The sequence below is a fragment of the Patagioenas fasciata genome, chromosome 2 (genome assembly GCF_037038585.1).
Source record: "Patagioenas fasciata isolate bPatFas1 chromosome 2, bPatFas1.hap1, whole genome shotgun sequence".
Lineage (NCBI taxonomy): Eukaryota > Metazoa > Chordata > Aves > Columbiformes > Columbidae > Patagioenas > Patagioenas fasciata.
Genome location: NC_092521.1, coordinates 65348322 through 65369052, shown reverse-complemented (window position 1 = coordinate 65369052; position 20731 = coordinate 65348322). Strand labels below are relative to the sequence as shown.

The following is a 20731-nucleotide window of genomic DNA, read 5'->3' as shown; positions in this document are numbered from 1 at the left end:
GGTCACTGTCCCCAGATAATATGGCACTTACTACCAAATTTATTATATATTTCTACAGTGCTTGTGAGCATCAATAAGAATGAAGACTGACTGTTACAATGTGTAATACCTTCAAACCCTCTGCCATGTCACCAAGTATACATTTGGCTCACAAGAAAGAACTCTTCCCTTAAACAGGTATATAGAGATTTATTGCTAGAAATTAATTATTATACAGTTCTGATGTTTGTCAAGAAGTGTTGAAAACAATCAGTTTCTTTTGAACACAGTAATTTGACAGCACTCTGCACCTTGCATGACTGAAACTTTAATAACTGTTGAAGTAATTCCCATGATTTTAAACATCTCTGATTTCCTCACACAAATATTACTTGTTTTGAGATGTACAGATTTTTTCCTATATGCAGCTATGTAGATTAAGACATTAAAAAGTATGGAAAGAAGAAATGCAATTCCATTTTTCTCCATGTACGGACTTGGCCCTCCAAATAACTTACTGAAATAATTTTCCGCAGAAATCTTTACATTCATCTGTTCAAGATGTGTTGTCTAGGCTAGATTACTTCTCTTCTCAATACATGTTTTCCTAAAGTATTATTTATTGGGCCATTTTCCTGTACAAGGTTTATAGCATTCATTTGATGGCACAATATCATATCAATAAATTATCTGGAAAAAATTACAGAGTTTTTGTGACAAGTTTACAGTGACACTGTCATACAACGTGATATTACCACAGAGAAGATACCATTTTCTGTACAGGTGTTGAAACAGTCAGGGGAATACACAAGATTAATATAACATACATGTTTTGCAACTACTTAATTAGTAAAGTGGTTATGAAGTTTTTAATGGACTAAAAAAAGAAAATCTAAAATATATTGGGTATTGATCTAGATCTGGTCTTTGCTTGTTTTCAGTCCTCTCAACTTCTTTCAGCTGTTTCCAATATGTAAGTAGTCAATTCGTGTTGCATGTTCAGAGATAAATAGGAATAGCAGATATTTTGTTCGTTGTAACAAAAAAATACAGGCAGAGATTTACTTCCTATATATGCCTTCAACTTCATATACCCATGAAGATACAAAAGGGAATGTACTGATGGGATTTCAGCAGAATTTTAGGGACACAGTAAATCATGTGATACGTATTTGGCAAGACTGTTCCATAGCATCAAACTTTCACAAAATTACGAGCTTCTTCGAAGGAAGTTTTAAAGTCTATTTGTAACTTCTCTAAGTGAGGATTTAATTTAGTTTATGGATATGCATTCTGCTTCCACTTCTACTCATATAGATATAAAGATTTTAGAAAATTTATCTGTTGCATCGTATACATGATTGCACCAAAAATTATAAGCAAATTAAAACTGGATTTATAAAGGGAAATCTGCTGTGCCTTATCTAAAAAAAATATTTTGTTTCATGGTAGTGAATGTTCAGAGCACTGACTAATATGTTACTGCTACATTAGACAGAGAAGAAAAGCATCTGTGTTAGTCACTTGGTATTTTCTTTCCAATAACATACAAAAGACCCTAGAGCAAATACAGTTAAATGATAACAATCCCTTTAGAGTGATTCATTAAGCCCAACTGTAGGACTAATCACATAGCAAAATGAGGTAAGCTTCGCAGAAACCAAATCCCATCTCATGTTTTATGACTTCCAAGCATCTAAATAAATTCTCGTCAGAGCCTAGAAAGACAGGTGTCTTGCACAGACTCAGCCATATAAATCATGTGATAAATCATAAATATCTGGGTTTGACTAAATCATCAATTTATTTATTTGCTTTCAACCTAGCAGCCACCTGCATCTCTGCTTACAACTAAGATTTTTGTGCAGGAAGAATTGGTGGGTAAACCAGGCGTGATTTCAGGAAGGGCTTTTCATTCTATAAAGGGCAATGTGAAGAAAATGAACGATTGCTGTAGAAGAAAGAGTCAAACCTGCGGAGAGGAATGAGGGTTGATAAAAGACTCTGTAGGCAAGGATTATTACAATTATGTGGCCTTAATGGGAAGAAGCTCAGCACAGAGATGCCGTGGAGCTGACAGAGCGAATTGTTCAGAGAAATGGGCAAGAAAGAAAGGTTAGTAGCTATGATTTCTGTGGAGCACAAATGCCAGTAATGTCAGGAAGGCCTGCAATACAGAGGTTATAAAACCATGAAGGTACAAGATTTAGACAACAGTCTTTGCACAGTGTTCAGAAAGGAAGTTACAGTCCAGAAATGATGGAGGAGGAGAAGATGTCCCCAGGGTATAGAGGCAAGACAGAGAGAGGATAGAATGTGGTCTCAGCTGGACCCCAGGTTGGTGCCCAATGCCCAGGATTGGGGCTCCTCCTGGTGCCCCCCAGCTGCCCTGCTTCTGGCTGCAGTGGTGGGACAGGCCCTGGTTGGGAGGCCCTAGTGGACACCATGGGCAACCTCCATTCCTTAGGGAGCCGCCAGCCCTCACGGCCCCCTGGCAGGTGCTTCTGACACCAGATGCTGGAGCAGCAGTGGTGTTGGCAAACAAGCAGACGTGGGTTTAGGAGGAAAGAAAGGAAGCACCAATCTTGTCCACAGACAGCATTCAGAAAAAGATACGTCAAACTCTTTTGGAAATTACGCAACAGAGAAGACTGAAAGGCATAAATTGAAGACACTTCAGTCTTTCCAGGACTGTGAGGACTGGTCAGAATGTGGAAAACCAATTATTAAAGAAATCCTGAGAAATGGTGTCTCCAGAACACCTGATGATGTTCTTTTTCCCATGTCAACACTGACCACATGGCTCAGGCTGCTACTCAAGAAGATGTCACCGTTGAGTATTGTATGACATAAAATAAGAGTTTCCAGATATTGGCACACATCTTCTGAAGCAGTAACTAGGTTAACCAGGGCTGTCTATCTGAATTTTAGTGAGGTGTTTTGTTTATTGCTAACATTTAATTTAGATTTCATTTGCTTGTTTTAAACTCATTTAAAACTCCAAGTACAGTATGAAAAAAAAAAAAAAGAAAAAAGCACCCCAAGTACATCTAAAAAAGTCAATAACATGCTATCAGTAAACAAAATTTAAATTGAATTTGTCAGAGACTAAATAAAATCTTGAAAAGACACAATGAATTACAGAAACCCTTCAGGGCACTTAGCCTTGCCCTCTTGTCTTGGTATACTCTTGTCCCTGGGTTGAGTTGTTCTAGTGGATCTTTATGGCTGTTAGAGATGGAAATACACTTGGCCCCTCAGAAAAAAACATGGGTCACTCACTGACAAAGTGCAAACATATCTAGCGTAAGACAAGGAACAACAGACACATGCAGACAATGCAGAGGGAGCAATTAAAAAAAAAAAAACACAACAGTGAGACAATGCTGATGCACACAACTGGAAATAGTCTCAGAGCTTCAGTGGCCTAACAATTAGTAGGACTTCGGGGAGCAGAACAAGAAAGAATGTTTTTAAATTAAAACTCTTGAAAGTGGATAATAAAACATATCTGCGAGTGGATAGGATAGAAGTAACACAGCATTTATATGAAAGTCTGGTAAGCAGATGATGAAAACCAGTTAAGGATCTAGCTATTAATCTTTATCCTCTCCTCTCCAGCCTATGCTTTGTGTATTAGCCATGAAATCCAGTTGACAATCACGATAGGGAAAAGTGGTTTTAAATACAATTTAAAATAATATAATTTCATCTAGTCTTGACACACCTTTGCAACCTCCACATTCACCCTGCCCCTATGCCTAGCCTTCAGATTGCATCTCATGGGCTTCTCAGCATTCCAGTAACCACCATGCATTGCTAGTGAGGCATATGAGATAGCATTTGAGAACTTCATTAACTGACTCTAGGAAAGTACTACAAAGTCTGAAAGCTAAATGGTGGTCTCATAATTAAAATTATTCTTTAAAAGTCTTTAAAAGGAAGCATTGTTTTAGATTTACCTCTGAATGACAGGCTCTTAGTTCAAGATATTAATGGGTTTGCAGTCTTCCATCTCCATGGACCACAAGTGTCATATTGAGTTCTGTCTTGGCATAATCAATATAACTGTATAGACTCAAAAGATTGAAGTTAACTGATTTGGTAAGCACCTGAGAGATATGTCTGCACTGGACACAATGAAGCATAGCCCAGAGATCTTGGAGCTAGCTCTAAGGATATTGATATGGGCATACAGTGTCTTATGCTGCTAAGTGGAGATAACAAGAGCTTGGAAAACGGTGTGGCTGTATTGGGATGAGGAGGCACATATTCCAGTCATGCAGGCTTATCCCCAAAGACACGTAGCCACTCTGCTTCTTGATACAGGACCTGCTTTAGCATCCGCATTGTTTTGGAGTTCTCTGCAGAGACTTTCACCATGTGCTGTAAGCCAGAAGTGAGGCTATATGAAAGCGAGAAGAGAAACCAGGAGGACACTCTGAGATACTGTTCTCTAGCCTAGAACGATTTGCCCTATTTGTCTTCAAAGCCCCATGCAATTATATTATGCCAAGCTAAATTCTTTTTTCTGTTGGATAAGAGGTATTGTCTTCCCTTTAAAACATATCTGTGTTTAAAATAAGAAATGAAGTAAATCATTTTGTTGATAGTAAAGAAAGCACGTTTCCTCTCAGAGATGGTAATCACTCATGAAGCTGAGAACAAGTGTAAACCAAGCCAAAGTTCATGCCTGAGGTAATGCTTTCCTATCTCACATCCACTGCAGCTGTGATTAGGACAGAATTATTGCAAGGACCTTCCACAATCACTGCAATTGCTAGCAACTTCTGGAGTAAAAATACAATATTTCCTATGATGAAAACCATTCTTCTTTCCAGACTCAAGGAAAACTTGGGTTGCAGTTGAACTAAACTTATGCTAAGTTCTTTCTCAGTCTCCGACATCCAAAGACAACTGAACTCAAGAAAATAAGGTCAATAAAAGTTCATTAATTATAGCACAGGATAACAGAATTTGATTCATGTGGGACTATGAAGGTATTTCAACTGCTGCTACCAGGCTGGGCCAAGGAGGATCTTAGCTGCAGAGGAAGGACTAAGAAAGCACAGTGCTTGAATAAGATGAACATCGCTGAATACAAAAGACAGTGCATAAAACAGCCCATTGGATTAGATGGGCCCATTTTTTTCCTTGCCACATACTTACATTTATTTGTATCAATGCTACATGAGATGCATAGTGTGAATTAACCAAATGCAACTGAGCATAAAAGCCTACCAAATCAGAATGGTTTAAAACGACTAAACAAGCTGGAGAAAGACAAAAGCCCACATTTAATGGATGAAAGTGTACTGGGGACTTCCCCTAGCATTGAACCAATATTGCAGCTGTGGTTTTGGGGAACACGTATAAAACCAGCCACTGTGTGTTTCTGTGACTATGTTGTCTGGTTCTGAGTATACTTCTACTATCACTAGAAACAGTGGAACTCTTCCAGTGCCAAATGCTTTCAGGAGAAATCTAACATTCAAAGATTCTTCCCCCACCACTTGTCATTTCCACTCCCTGGTTTCATAATCAGCCTTGTCAATACCAGGAGAAACATTGAGGCCTACAGGGATGTTCACTTGAATGGCATCCAACAATAGAAAAGTGGTATAAGATACAGATCCAGAATCGCAAGAGGAAGTTCTGCAAGAACAATCATAATGATGGTGTATTGCACAAAGACAGCACAAAGTCCACAGAGTCCAGCCCTCTTTGTGCAGATGACTGACTCAGGCTAACAGCTCTGAGCCTGTGAGATTTGACAATATGAACAACCCACAGCACATGACAGGAGTACCCAAGGGGTACCAGAAAAGATATGACATTTCTAACTAAGTGCCATGACTCAAAAAAACCAGGTATGGAATTTAGAGTCAGTCTCAGAATGTGACACTTAATATAGTGTCGCACTAACAGGTTCCCTTGGTTTTTGAAGGTGATAGGAATTCAAGCAATTTAAGAGTCCTCTTGTTCTTCCTGAATATAAGCTTAATCTGAAGTAAATCCTGCTTGTAAATCTATTCTCATTCTCCTACAAAACCCTCCTTGTTTGCAGGAAACGAAAGACAACTAGCAGAAGGAGATCCATCCTCTTACAAGGCACGAAGAGGAGATATAGTCTTCTTCCGAGAGTCAGCAAAGGTCTCCCAAGGGTCAGAGAGGTCTCCAGGTTATCCAAGAAGACATGTAGCCCAAAACAGCCTCAAGTATTTGTTACATGGAATGAATGGTGTCCCCAGAAAACAAAGGGGGAAGGAAAGAAGAAAAAAAAAAAAAAGTGAAGCATTGGTATAAGCAATATGTCACAATAAAACAGTCTCTCTGGCAATTAAAAATGTCCAAAAATCTAGTCAAAATAATCCACTGTTTGGAAATGGGTAGTGTAAGGGAGAGTCAATGTGCAGCGGATTCTCCAGAAATGAGTCCTGCCAGATCTCAGGAATGTATATATGCAACTAGCCTGCCTAAATTCTTGATACTTGCACTAAAATTTCACTGTTTTAGCACTTGATTAGATGAAGACTTGCAGACAGCAGGTCTTCCTTCAAAGATTTACTCATGTACCACTTACAGAGCAGAACACTTTTTTCCTCTTTTCAGTCACTATGTTGTTATGAAGATGGCAAAATTATAGGCCAGTAGAGAATGGAGAACGTTTCTTTCAGGAACACTCCCCTTTTGGCTGAAACACTCTGAATGCTATGGTAATTTGAATACCATTATTCAATACAGTCACAAGAATAACCTTACCTGTTACTCACTCTGACCATGAAGATTCCTACTCAGTGCTAGTCATGGAATATGCTGCCCTAAGAAAGCTGAACAGCCTAAATGCTTACAGACAATCTTACAAGCTATGACTGTGAACTACAGCAACAGATACCCTAAAGACATTTTGTATGTGTGCAAAAAGAAGGTTCTTATTTCTCATTCGAAAAAGGAATCATTCAGGCATTCCATTTCAGAGGATGCCACTGTGAGTGCTCTGAATTGGTATAGTATGTCTTTAAAAAAGAAATTTGTAATTTTTAAACTGTTCAGATAAGTTGGGGACTTCTTGACTCAAGATATCAGCTTCAACCCTACCTAAGCAGAGAGTCACAACTGAAATCCTAGATTTATAACCCAAAAATACAGATTTCATAAAAAACTAGAGGCTTGTTGGTCATCTGAAAGCCTCTTATTATTTCCATACTGGAAATCAATATATAAATCATACCAAGAAAAGACCACTGGGAGGGTGACCAAGCATTGGTACAGGTTGCCCAGAGAGACCATGGAGTCTCCATCCTTGGAGATATTCAGAAGCTGTCTAGACATGGTCCTGGAAAGCTGGCTCTAGGTGACCCTGCTTGAGTGGGGGGATTTGACCAGATGACCTCCAGAGGTCCTTTCGAACTTCAACCCTTTTGTGATTCTGTGATTCGCTAAGACTATGGTTTTAAATTTAAGGGAAAGCTTCAGGCTACTGGAACCAACTAATACATGAAAGAAGAAATTTTCCCATGGAAATGTATCCAGTACAAGCCATAATTGTAACAATAAACTCAAACATATGAGTTGAGTTTCAAAATCAGTTAAATCTTCTTCTGGAAAAATTTTCATTGCTTATGTAAATAAAAATCTAAAAAATATATTTACACCAAAAGAGCAGAACTTTTCAATCCAGAAAAAGCTTTAGCTGAGAGATTTTGAAAAGAAAATCCTGGGAAAATAGAAATGTTAGATAGAGACAGTGGGGAAAAAAGGGGTGCCTGATAACCCCTCTGCTTTCACTGCAGTGGAATCCTGCATCCTCAGACCAGGAGCTTTGGTTCAGGTAAGTAGCATTCATAAAGCAGTTTGAATAGTATTACAGTGCAGATAATAGACTGAAAACAAGATCATTCTTTGCTTCACCACTCACCTCAAGTTTGATTTCTTAATTTTCTGTGTCACTGGAGTGGCAGGTGTGTCACATGCTAAACAGGTCTGCAAGCTACGAAGTGTGGACTGTGGCACTAAATATTCAAATACTACAGTAAATTATAGCAGTCCTTCCTTTGGACAGCCTGATCTGAAGAATCTAATGAATGAACCTAAGGAATCTGAATGAAAGTAGTAAGAAGTCCATGTATGTTATTGAGCTATGAAATCAGCCATGAATACAGTTAGAAGAGATGAAAGCTGGAACACTGCAAGTAACTGAGGACACTGAAAATCAGGCCAGCTGGGAGGAATCCTTTGTTGCTTTCTTCTTAAAAGGGATAAATCCAATTTCCATTAAACATTGGTGGGAATTGGATCACACCAAACACGTAAGTGAGTAAAAGGAAATGACCCACTAACATGAAAGTTAAATCAGAAGAAAGACAGAAACCACACAGTGTGTGCTATTCTGCCAAAACTGAAAAAAAAAAAATCTATAAAAGAGATCTAATTGAAGGGGAGAAATGGGTTAGAAGAATGGAGGGCAGCCTAATGACAGTGAACAGGAAATCCTGGAACTGACGGTGGAGCATCTCCCTTACGAGGAAAAGCTGAGGGAGCTGGGTCTCTTTAGCTTGGAGGAGGCTGAGGGGTGACCTCATTAATGTTTATAAATATGTAAAGGGTGAGTGTCACGAGGATGGAGCCAGGCTCTTCTTGGTGACAACCAATGACAGGACAAGGGGCAATGGATACAAACTGGAACACAGGAGGTTCAACTTAAATATGAGAAGAAACTTCTTCACGGTGAGAGTGACAGAACACTGGAACAGGCTGCCCAGGGGGGTTGTGGAGTCTCCTTCTCTGGAGACATTCAAAACCCGCCTGGACACATTCCTGTGTAACCTCATCTAGGTGTTCCTGCTCCAGCAGGGGGATTGGACTGGATGATCTTTCGAGGTCCCTTCCAATCCCTAACATTCTGTGATTCTGTGTTTCCAGCAGCAGCAATCCAAGGCATAGCAACATGAAGACACCAGACCTAAAGAAGGGAAACTTCAGTACACCTGGAGAACTGGAAGGCAAAATCTCAGAGGACAGACACCTAAGGGAAGTAGGACCTAGATGTCCTTTCTATAAATCAATGTGTAGAGGATAAATGTAAACTATCTCAATGGCAGCCAAGAGAGGAAATATAAGAAAGGACCATCTTAACAAAATCTTAAGTTATTGAAAGACTGGAAGGTCACAGAAAATGTTTTTACAAATGAACAAAATAAAGCACAAGGGTATAACAAGAAAAACAGAAAAGTCAATGCATAAAATAATATGTAGCAAGAAAGGGAAGGCTATAAAAAGCATGCTGGAAGTCCTTTAAGCATACAAGGTTGAGAAAAGTGTTTTCTGGTAGTCAGCAGAAGGAGAGTTATAGATAATTAAAAACAAAACAAAACAAAACAAAAGTTTGAGAGTTTACTGCCTCTTTCTACTTCCATCATCTAGGCTCAGGCAAACACTGCCACTAAACACCAGCAGTGAGGCTAACACCTTAGCTACTTGGATTAGTTTAATATTTACAAGTTAGTTGCATCTAACTAAAGTCATTGCGTCACATTCTGATAATGAGCTAAAGCATACTCAGAGCTATAAATCTATGATAAATCATGATAAAAATAGGGAGATTTGAAAGACTAGAAAAGGGTAACAATGGATCTTATCATTGTAAAGGATGGGAAGAGAAAAATCAAAGAATAGTAGGGCTAAGCTGAGTTTCAACACATAGAAAAATACTGGAGAAAAATATCAAACAACCTATTTGTGAAGAGTTAAAAGCTAATAAAAAAGAAGTAGAAATCAACAGATCTACAAGAATATGTGCCACGTTACACTAAATTAATTACCTTCTACAACTGTACATGTAGATGGGAAGAACAATAGATAATACAAGTCTTCATAACTCTAAAAAGGTTATTCCTACTGTCTCACAGTGCTTTAATAAGTAAACTGAAGAATCTTTTTGGAAGGGAGTCCAAGCTTACTTAAGAAACCATAATAGGAGAAAAGTTATCAGTCATTTGCTGTAAAATGGAAGGATGCTTTGCACATACCCTAGATGAATTTTGAAAAAAAGACAAAGCAGAACAACAAGAGTGATTAAAGAAAACATAGTCTTTGAGGGGAAAAGAAAAATAAAAAAGAAGCAGGGCAGGGCTGTTCTGTCTAAAGAAGCGAAGACTGAGGGAAACGTGGGACAACTTCATAGCTGTAAAAGCACAGGTGCTATGAGAAACGGAAATAAATTGTTCATTTAGAGAAGAAGGGTTTAAAATGCAGTAGCAGAGATCCAGGTTGGATACTAGGGACTGCCAAAGAAAGTGTGGAAACTATCACTCGTGTTGCAGATTGACAAAATCTTTAGACAAATGTCCCTCAGGTTTAGGCACAGCTGATTCTTCTTTGAGGAAATAGTCCTGTTTCCTAAAATCTTGATTTTTATGTGGAGGAAAATGACATAACATTTATCACAACTTTCTCAGATTCTACTGCTATTCAGTTTAAAAATTTATATGTAACTTCAGTCTAAGATAGGTAAACAACAGGTCTCCATGCTTGACTGTCACTTATTTTGGAAAGATTTAAATACAATTTAAATACAAAATTTACAGAAACTTTGAATATATTTATTCACAGACTTAATCTACGATTCTCTACATTCGTTATGTAGTTCTCCATAAATCTATCAGATTTTCAGCTTTCAAAATGAAACGAAGTCTGGAAGTAAGTAAATACAGAGAAGGCACTGAAGTCTGAAATAAACACAGAGAGTACAAATTATATTGCAAGGGAGATTTTTGTTGTGATTACAGTATTTTTGTGTGTGCATGCATGTCTCAGTATTTGCATGTGTATGTGCGTATAAACACAAAATACACATTTGTGCATGAACAAAGTGTCCACATGGGAAAAACAAGCTATGGAATTAAACTACTTTTTATATAAATTATGTAGTGAAGGATTTAAAATACCTCCACTTCTTGAATAATCAAAAAATTGATCCATATTGAGGTGTCTATATTTGCCACCTAAGACTGTACTCAACAACATCAGTTGTCATTTATTAGGAGTGCTTATGGCTAGAAGGATTAACATTAATGAACAGTATGTTGAAGGAAGGTTTGAGTGGCCTACCAATACAAGGTTAGTTACACTAAGAACTGAAACATGAGGAGCTTTAAGCCCTAGTTGTGGCTAGATAGACCTGTGTTGGTCTATCTAAATTGTCATAAGTATTTTCCTTAGAGGTATTGGGAAACTTAAGTTAGCTGTCTCTTACAAAGAGTCTGAGATGCTAAAAGAACAAGGTGCTACTCTTTCTTACACTGATTTACAAAATTAGCACCTATACTAGAAGGGAACATTTGAAACAATCAAGAAAAGGGAGTCAGTTTTGAAGTGGAGCAAGACCACCATTTTTTCACCACTGGAAAAACTGAAAATCAGAGGTATTATACTAAAGGATGTATTGTCAAGAGTGGTAAAGGAAGACAGAATATAACTAACCAAGAGGGAACATGGCCAAGACAGAGGCTCAGCAAGCTCAAATGGTCACAGCCACTAAGTCCCACTCCCACAGGAGCCCCACCCAGGGCAAATTTTTGTCAGGGCTGAACGACCAGTTCACCTTCCTGTAGCAGTCGATGTCTCTCAGTCTAAGTACTGGTTTGTACAGGAGATCTGGTGAGATGGGAAGGTTACTGCTGCAAGCAATTTTGAAGTGCTTATCAGGAAAATGCAAAATGACTAGATGCATATAGCTTGGGGGCAGCAGGGCTATTAATAGAGCCACTGCCAGCTGATAACAGAGATAGGAAGGCTGTAAACCAAGTAGACAGAAGAATTGTTCTGAAGCCAAAGGAAAACATTTCTAAGAATGAGAGAGGGAATCTGTGTAGTGACTGTTAAACTGAATAGCAGAAATACCTGTCTCAACAACCTGATCTAAATTTGAGAAAAGAACCAGGCCTTTGCTTAAAGAACTTAACTAAGATGAACTGGCCATATGCTTTGAGGTACTAACCTATAATGTTTAGCAAAGTGGGAATAAATGTCTAATGAATATTCTCTATCTCCTAATATCTGTTTCTCTGCAAAATTATTTTCATGCTTGAAATCAATATGGTGAAGTAACTCCATGCCCTCTAATTGCCTGTTGATCTTTATAAATACAAAATTTGTGCTACACGCTGACTAGTGCAGAGTAGCTGCTGAAAGGACACCTAGTGGTAAGTAAATGAGTATGTCTAGAAACTGTTGGGACTGTTGAAGTTGTATAATTGTAATTGACACGGGATTTGCTGAACTGTTGTGGGTTGAATCTGCAATGTCATAAATGAACTTATGTGTCAAATAGCACTACTTGTGTTTTTTAAAAAGTTGCAAACAGCATTCTTACAAGCACTTTTTAAAAACATGGAACTGAAGATTAACTTCCTCAAAACTCTCAGAACAGTATTCTGCACAAAAGATGTGCATGCCTGTGTGTCATAGCTTACAAATTTGACTGTCCTGAATCTCCACTGCATCACTTTTAGGAATATTGGATATCTGAACAGAACACAATACGGATTTGTTTTGCTTAATATTCCAGCCAAATTTCAGCTTGGTCATAAGCATTCTTTGTGTCCTCTACTGTACCACTCTAAAATATCCTAAGCAATTCATTCCGTTCTCATCCTTTTCTCCTATGAAGACAAACAGATGAAGCATACAAACTGTACACATTCCAGCTAATTTGACTTTTTTTTTTGTCCAGCCAACTTTATAGTCACATCTTGCCTGTGTTTATTTCAAACTCCGTAATATGTGCTAATGCCCTTGTGACCAGGAGATGCCCACAACAGAAAGCTGTATTCCAGATGGAGCCATGCTGGTCTCATGCAGAGAGGGATTATAACCTTCCTGTGTAGTGACATGCTGCCTCTGGGCAAACAGACCAAAATCCACACTTGGCTTTCTTGTTTATGTCAACATATCGTATTACAAGCATAGAATGATTTGCTGACCAGTGTCCCTCTTAGATTATTGTCTTTATGTTCCCTTTTCCAGGTTTCTCTCTTCTATTGAACACCAGTTGTTTTGGATTATTTTTCCCTGAGTGAATTACTACAGATCTCCTAGGTCAGTTTTTCCAGATACATTTTATTTTCTCCAATTTTATAACATCTCTGTATGTACTGGTCTGTTCTCTGTCCTCACAGTGTTTATAACAGCTCACGACTCAGTACCATCTTCTGATTTAAAAAGCCACAAACAAGCCCTTTGTGCTCTTCTGTCCTCTTTCATCACAACCAAGATCAAAACACTGGGATGGATATTTTTGGTTTGCTTTTCTTAGGTGACTTCCCACCAAAGTTTTTACTTAAAAAAAAATAAAATCAGATTCTGCCTTATTTCTCCACAGCTACAAGGAAGTAGACATGCCATGAAGCTGAGGCTGCAGCTCCTGCTCTTACCCAAACATTAACACCCACTGCTCCCCCAGTTCTGTTTCCACGGCTCATCTCTCCTCCACTTCACTCTTTTGAAGCTCCAGCCTGCTCTCTTGTCTTAAAATGGCAAGTAGTTTCCTTCCTTTGCTATAAACAATGCTTTCTGTAACCTTAGTTTCATGATGTAAACATTTAAAAATAAGAATGAAGGGAACACAAACTATGTGTTCAGTTAGGTAATTTGGGGATTAAATTAAATGAAATCTCTCAAATCATGGAACATTTCAGAGTAATGAAGTCTGGTTTTACTTGTTTCCCTTTTATCCCATCCCTTTTCTAAAAAAAAAATGAGAAAATGGATCTTAGAAACTCCAGCAGAAGAGTAGTAAAGTCAGCTGAAGACAGCTTAGTGCTTTTGAATTCAAGAGAAATTAAAGTAAATCTCGAAGGAAGGGGCTATAAGATTCAGGTATGAATTCAAAGGGAAAATAAGGCACTCTGTAAACTGGAGTCTGGGCAACCAGCTGCCACAGTTGACATGGGAGGTTCCCACTGTCAGTAACATCACCATCTGTAATCTGATGTCAGCTTGTTAAACACTCTGCGGTCTGCCAAAGCCTCTTCAAACTTGCATGTCTTTTGTACTAAAATATATTTTAAAAGCAAGAAACCAGCCAACAGATACTATTCTCCAGTCAAAAACAAAAAAAATCTAAGGCTCTCTTTTATACACTGTGCAGAATAAGGAACAGTAACAGGAAGGAGTAGCAAAGAGTAAAAAAGGAAAAATAATGCCCATTCTGTTTTTCTCTGCAGTTCACCTATAAGTCTGGGTCAATTATACTCCTTTAAATAGGTATTTATTTTCTTTTTTTCCTAAACAACTCTAGAGAGGACTTTCATTCCCTAAGCTGGATTTTGCTCTCTTGAACTCTTCAGTAACAAGAAGAAACTAAAACTGTCTGCAAATTTGGAAGAATTCTTATTATGTACATCTGAACATGCACATTTGGCTTTCATTGTGTGGTAAGCCAGACAGCTACAAAAACAAAGCATAGCCTAGTACAGTTTTAATCAACACTTTAAACTTTGAATCTCACTTAGAGAAAATTATCTTTTTGGCCTTTCAAGCAAGCCGATCTCCTCTTGGCATACAGCAAACACAGGTAATACAGCAGTTGCTTGACTTTCACATTGTATGTAAACAGGCATTGCAAACACGCAGATAATAGTTTCAAAAACGGAGTTCCAAGTTTCTACAGGTATTACATCTGCCCCAAGCCTCTTTGCTGGTTTAGGGATTTTGCAGTCATGTTTTCCTCTTTTCCTAAAGCCTGCTGAGGAGGGGTGGAGGTTATCCAATTATTTGGTGAAAAACACACAAATGGCATAGAAGAAAATGCACAAAATTTCCAACACAACATCCCATGCACAAAATAAGTTCAATAATAGATTTTTTTTCTTCCTTTATCAATATAATACTACTTACTAATTTTACTCAAGTTTAGTACAAATCACCAATAAATTAGAGGGACACTTATAATGGAATATTGATATCTTAAAGAGGCCTACCTTGAAAGAAACTTTTGACTCGGAGATAGCTGACACTGAGGCGCAAGACGGAAAGTTTGTCCAGCTTTGATATGATGTCAGGTGGAAAAGGCAAGAGGCTGGCCAGATGGTCCAGTTCCGCATTTAGACGGTCCCTGTGTCTCTTCGAAGGATTTGATTTTTCGTTCCCAACTGCAGGCCTTCTGTGGTGGAGAACACATATTCGATTACCTGTTTTACCTCCAGAAAGTAGAACCAGAGACTGAGACGTTGTCTGCAATTAGTTAATAACAGACATATTTAACCTAGCTTCCATGAACACCTTTAAAGTTTCTGTCCTCTGCCAAAAAGAGATTTACCATTGTGTTTGCAAAGACATGGACATTGGCCTCTCTTTTCACACCTGCCCCGTAAAAACAGACAAAGAACTGATATGTCATACTCAGGACTCTCTCACGTTAGGGGAAAGGGCACTATCTTCATGTTCCATTGAGTACCAGGAAAAACAATTTCTCACCTATGCAGTACAAATAAGGATCAGAACAACAGAGGAAAATTACCGTGACTAATGCATGAACCCATTCAATATCCACCATATTCATTCAAAGCATCTCTATTTAAGGACTCAGATTTAACTTGTGGGTTAGGAGATAATTAAGAAAAGAGCCTGTCTTTAGACATGATTTTTAAAAGTATGGGAAGCAAGGTGAAGAGACGTTCTTTCCTCAACATTCTCACATTTACCTTCCTATATCAGTAATAAAAAATACAATAATTTGGTTTCACTCTTAAGAACATTGGTATCCTTTCCAAAACATAAAGACTAACGTTACTCAGATTTCTAAGACAAGTACTCCTAGTCCATCTCCATTCCATGTCTTTCTCATGCAGTGAACAGCACGAGATGCCTCAGAAAATCCATTGTGAAAATGCACTAAGATGAGGAAGCTCAGTTTTGGAGTATCTGCTGATATTCTTTCTCACAGAACATGTAAGATGCTGTTCTCAAGAGGAAGAAAAGGAAAAGCTAGTGCGCTTGCACACAGTCATGGACACCTGATTTCCAGCATGATGGTGGTGCTCAGTGCTGAAACACAGAATTGTCACTTAAGCAAGAAGACCTGAGTGGTAAGTTTGAGAAGGTGGTTATCTCCAGCAGACAGCAATTGCTAGACACAGCAGTAGTCAAGTGCGTTATCCAGCAATGAGCCACTGGCCACTGGAGCCATAAACTACTTGGATCCACCATCCCAGAGGGAGTGCAGCAGCACAGTGCTATAGCTTCACTGCTATCTCCCAGGGGACATAATGCTGTGTCTGCTGGTCCTCCACTCGGTCTCCTAATACCCATGCTCAAGTTCTTAATGTAGCACATTGCCACATTCCTCCTGAGGCACATTCCCCAGAATAAGAGTCATTGAGAAAAAAATCAAGGCAAAAAAGTTGGAAAAAAACCCTCAAGAATGGGAAACGGTAGGCAAGAAAAAATATGTGTGCTAAAAGCTTCCATCTTCTCCTCACTAAAGGCAAGGATCATAACATTATGTAGCTTAGCTGGTGCTCCAGTGGAGAAACAGGGTAAAACTAATTAATTGTAGCACTTTACTACTGCATTTCCACGCTTCACACATTTACTATATTTTTCAATTGTAATTTCAATTTTGAGCATTAGTATTTCACAAGATGGTTAAAAAGTTAAAGGATAACATTTGCATATTACCCTCTTGTTAGTGCAATCTTAAATAATCATTGTAACTGTGATTTTAGAAAAAATATATGCTTAAAAATTAGTTCAAAAAAAATCAATGTTTTGTACATGTGATTGTTGATAATTGAAAACCTCTTAAACTAAATTAGGTATGAACTTTTGAGAGTTTTCACTTCATTTTAGCAGGACAACACTGATGGACAGAATGAATGAAAAAGTGTTTGAGGTAGTGAAAATATGTAATTCCTGCTTTTTTATTCAAAATTACCAATACTGGTATGTGGCCCTTCAATAACATGATGAATTGCTTCCAAAGACATGGGGGGGATTTTGTTGATCGGGATCAATAAATAACTTTCCTCTGTTCGAGAGCAAATATGCAAAAAAATAATGCAATCAATGAAAAGGGAATAATCTTTTTTACTTTTTCCAGAGTTAACTATTTTTCAAAAAAGTCTGTACATATTTGGCACTAATTTTTTGCAGTAAACCCTGAAGCTCGACCATCCTCACTATGACACCAAAAGGATGCCTGACTTGTGGAGAGCAGTAATTTTGTGGGATTATAGCCTGTAGTTCAGTAGAAGCTAAAGAACATAAGCTTTTCCTAATTGCTCTTTATGTCTGACAAAACAGCTGAAGCAATGAAGCAATTTAGGACAGAAAAAAGTTAATTCCAATAAGGAAAATCAGACTGATGCATCCAAGAGCTGAAAGTTACCAAGGCTAACATGGAATAGAAATAGAAATTGCTCAAGCCTATTTACCATGTAAAATAGTGACTCCTCTATGCCAGCGAGGTATGGTTTAGGGCAATTATGTGGACTGCATTTGTTCTGAGTGTAAGGACCAGCTTTCTGGAGATGGTAAGGAATAGAATAAAAAGATGACAGAAAGTTCAGGACATAGTCTCCCTGAAAACTCAAGGAAATGATTCAGTAAGGGAGTGAAGCCAAGCAAACAGGGGTTTGATGTAGATGCTAATTAAGTGCCAAGTGGATGCGATTTAAAACAATGCAAGTTCCATGGAAAGGCCAGCATGGCTATCCAGAAACAGAAAAGGGCAGGCAAGTAAATTCTTAGTGGGCTGTTTTGAAGCCAATGGAAATACTAGACCTTATCTTGAGCTGAAAGAAGATGGTGCTTGTTGTGTCTGCCTTAAACCAGGGATTCTCAGACTGTGTAAATCAGGTCTAAACAGAGACACAGCACTCATTCTATGATGCCTCTTTTACTGTGCTTTTCAGACAACACTACTACAATGAAGTAGCACATGTAATTAAAACAATAAAGCTGGCTTTTCCCTCGATGCATTGCTTAACCATTCAAATCTGTACAAGACCCATACCTCCAGTCACTGTGTGGTAAGAAGTGAGTGTGGGAGGTGGTGCCAGAGAACATTTTCAGTTTCGGTGGTATGTCAGTCATTGAGCCATTTGTGCTTTAATGATTCAGTGTGCCTGTGACAGACAGACCACCACTTGAACCAGTTTGGTGAGCGCGCAGAGCAATTTCCTGCAGCTACAGCTCTGTCCGCTCTTCACCACCCTCTGAGGGAGCCCTACCCTAGTAACGAAAATTTCATTCTGAATAAGTTTTTAATGTATGCTGAAGTGTTAAACCAGCAGATGGTCTAAAGTGAGAAAAATCTAATCATTTACTATGATGGCAAGCTTTCAGTAAGAAAGGGAAGAGAGAGACCATGAGATGCAACAGATAGGCTAACTGCAAAGTAACAGCAAGATGATTATCATGTGGCCAGCAGCCCACAGCCTCTGAGCTGTGCTTGGGCACTGCAGAGGTATCCTGGCAGAGCTGAGCTCCAGTGCCAGCTGTACACATGCAGATGTTCACCATCTCCTACGAGGACCAACTGAGGGAAAGCTGTGTGAAGGAAAGGGGGCCCCTTGCCACCTTCTACCTCTTCTGGGTCTTCACAGTAAGGAAAGGCAAAAGCAGAACTAAGACATCCCACTGGCAGAGCAGATGAGAGGTGGGATAGTGTGACACCAAGTAAGAGGAAGGGTAATATCACAGAAGACCTTAAAATGAGAACTAGGAAGCAGGAGAGAGCTGCACCTCCTGAGGTCTCTGTTTACCCTGGCATTGGTACACTTCTGGCTGAAGTGGGCAGTTTGGAGCAGTTATAGATACACTCAGAGCTAGGGCAGCTGGAGTTTGCTTTTAAAGACCTATAAACCATTACAAGAAATGTTTTGTGGAGGAAGAGAGTTTTACAAGATGCCAGGGTTTGAGGTGAAGAAGTGGCTGAAGCTCTCAAATGGTAAATGTCCAGAAGTGTTGCCTTAGCATTTCTTGTATAATAATAATTTCACCACAGTGATTTTAGTTTCAGGTTAAAAACAAGATCTCTTTAGTTTACACATGCTTGAATTACCAGTAAAAAGTTAGATTTCCACAGGAAACAAACATTTGGTAGAAAATATTTCCTTTAGCCAAAATTCCAGTTCTCTGGCTGAAAAAAATGTATCTGATGGAAATTTTTCAATCAGTCCGAGCTCCAGGTGCTTGAACTGGTTCCATAAAAGCCAAAATTCTTAGTGTAGACCACATTTACTGGGGTTTGTTTGGAAGCTTTCTGGGGCAAAACGAGAACAGTAAGGGGTTTTTATTTATTTGCATGTATAAAAGTAGAACTTGAACCCGATGTGTAGTCTGAAGAATTGGAACCTAATGAAGATAGTCTCTCCTAGTTCAGTGAAGACAACTGACACGTATTAGGTCTTCCTGTTAAAACAAGTTCTCCTACACATTCTTCCACAATTCTGTGGGTCTCTGCATTCTCCCATGGAGCTTCTTCATATATTTTCATCACTGTTCTGTAAAACAACCTCAGAATAGAATCTCTGTGCCTGAAAAACTACAGAAGTAGTGAGTAATATCATTCTGTGACATCCCAAATTAAAAGCCAGCTGCAGGATCACCACCTGGCTTGACAGCCTGATCACAAAAAGCTCATGGAGAGACAGAGTTGGTCCCATGGGATGCACAGAGTATGGACAGACATCAACAACTCAGTTGTTCTGCAAAGAGGAGAATTGCTCTCCTCTGCCCATTGAATCCTGGTCCTCAAAAGGACTAACCCATTAATCCCTACAGAAATCAAAGTGTCCTCCTCAGACTGACACCTGAGCTAACTTATTCCTTTGCCAAGAGAAAGTTAAGTATCTAGAGGATATTACTGGGGAAAAATAGAGAGAAATCATTATTAGGACTGGCCAAAGAATTCTCATCAACTTTTGTAGACTGTGAAAGGAGCAACGTCAGCCAGTTGGTCTTGGGCACTCAGAGCCTCTTTAGATGAGAGCTAGGAAGTCCCTGAGTGAGGGAATGAGCACAGGAAAGACTTACCAGAGACCAATCCCACAAACAGATAAGGTCTGAGGAAGAGACCAATGTTGCTAGGAACTGAGAAATCATCCTCAGCAAGTGATAAGTAACTAAACACAGAAAAGAGGGTTGCCTCCAGTGTGGAAGCTCAGTATCCTAATAAACCAAATGATGCCCTTTGTTTTAACCAAAATCAAGTTTCTTAGTCAAAATTGTCTCTGTCGTGGCTGGATACACTCATACTCAGGTACCTGTCCCGCAATCTCACAGCAAAGCTATTTTCAAGGTAGCATTACTTGCAATGGCTTGGAAAGTGAAAACTTGGTTCCATCAAAGTAAAAGAGAATTTGCTTCTGATTTTGTTGAAGCCAGAATTTCAAAAAAGTCTAATGAGGACATATCTGTCCTTTGTTGGCAGGTATTTTTCTTAACCATTGCATTTATCTAGAAGTCATCTTTGAGATAAGTTCTTTCAGCTAGCATGTATGCTCCAAACATGAAGCCTCATGTTTCTTAAAGCAACTGCAACTCTCCCTCCTTTCTCACAAAAGTTATGATCCATAAACAGTGCTGCACAGAGGTAATTTTATGTATTGGAGCAGTTCCATATCTTATGCAATTATAAAGTTAAATATCTACACCCATGCTTGAACAGTAGTGCGGAAACCTTACATACATATTGTATTTAACACTGATTTTGCAGGAAGAATAATTTTCTTATGTAATTATCTTT

General features: G+C 38.7%; 1 protein-coding gene across 2 annotated transcripts in view; it reads right to left on the bottom strand.

Annotated features, from left to right (window-relative positions):
• Positions 1–20731, bottom strand: part of AHRR (aryl hydrocarbon receptor repressor) — an 87105-nt gene that overhangs the window by 48083 nt on the left and 18291 nt on the right. For both annotated transcript variants that reach the window (XM_071804332.1, XM_071804331.1), the window contains one exon: positions 14961–15142. In XM_071804332.1, coding sequence (XP_071660433.1) covers positions 14961–15142 — 182 coding nt within the window. The remainder of the gene's footprint in view (positions 1–14960; positions 15143–20731) is intronic.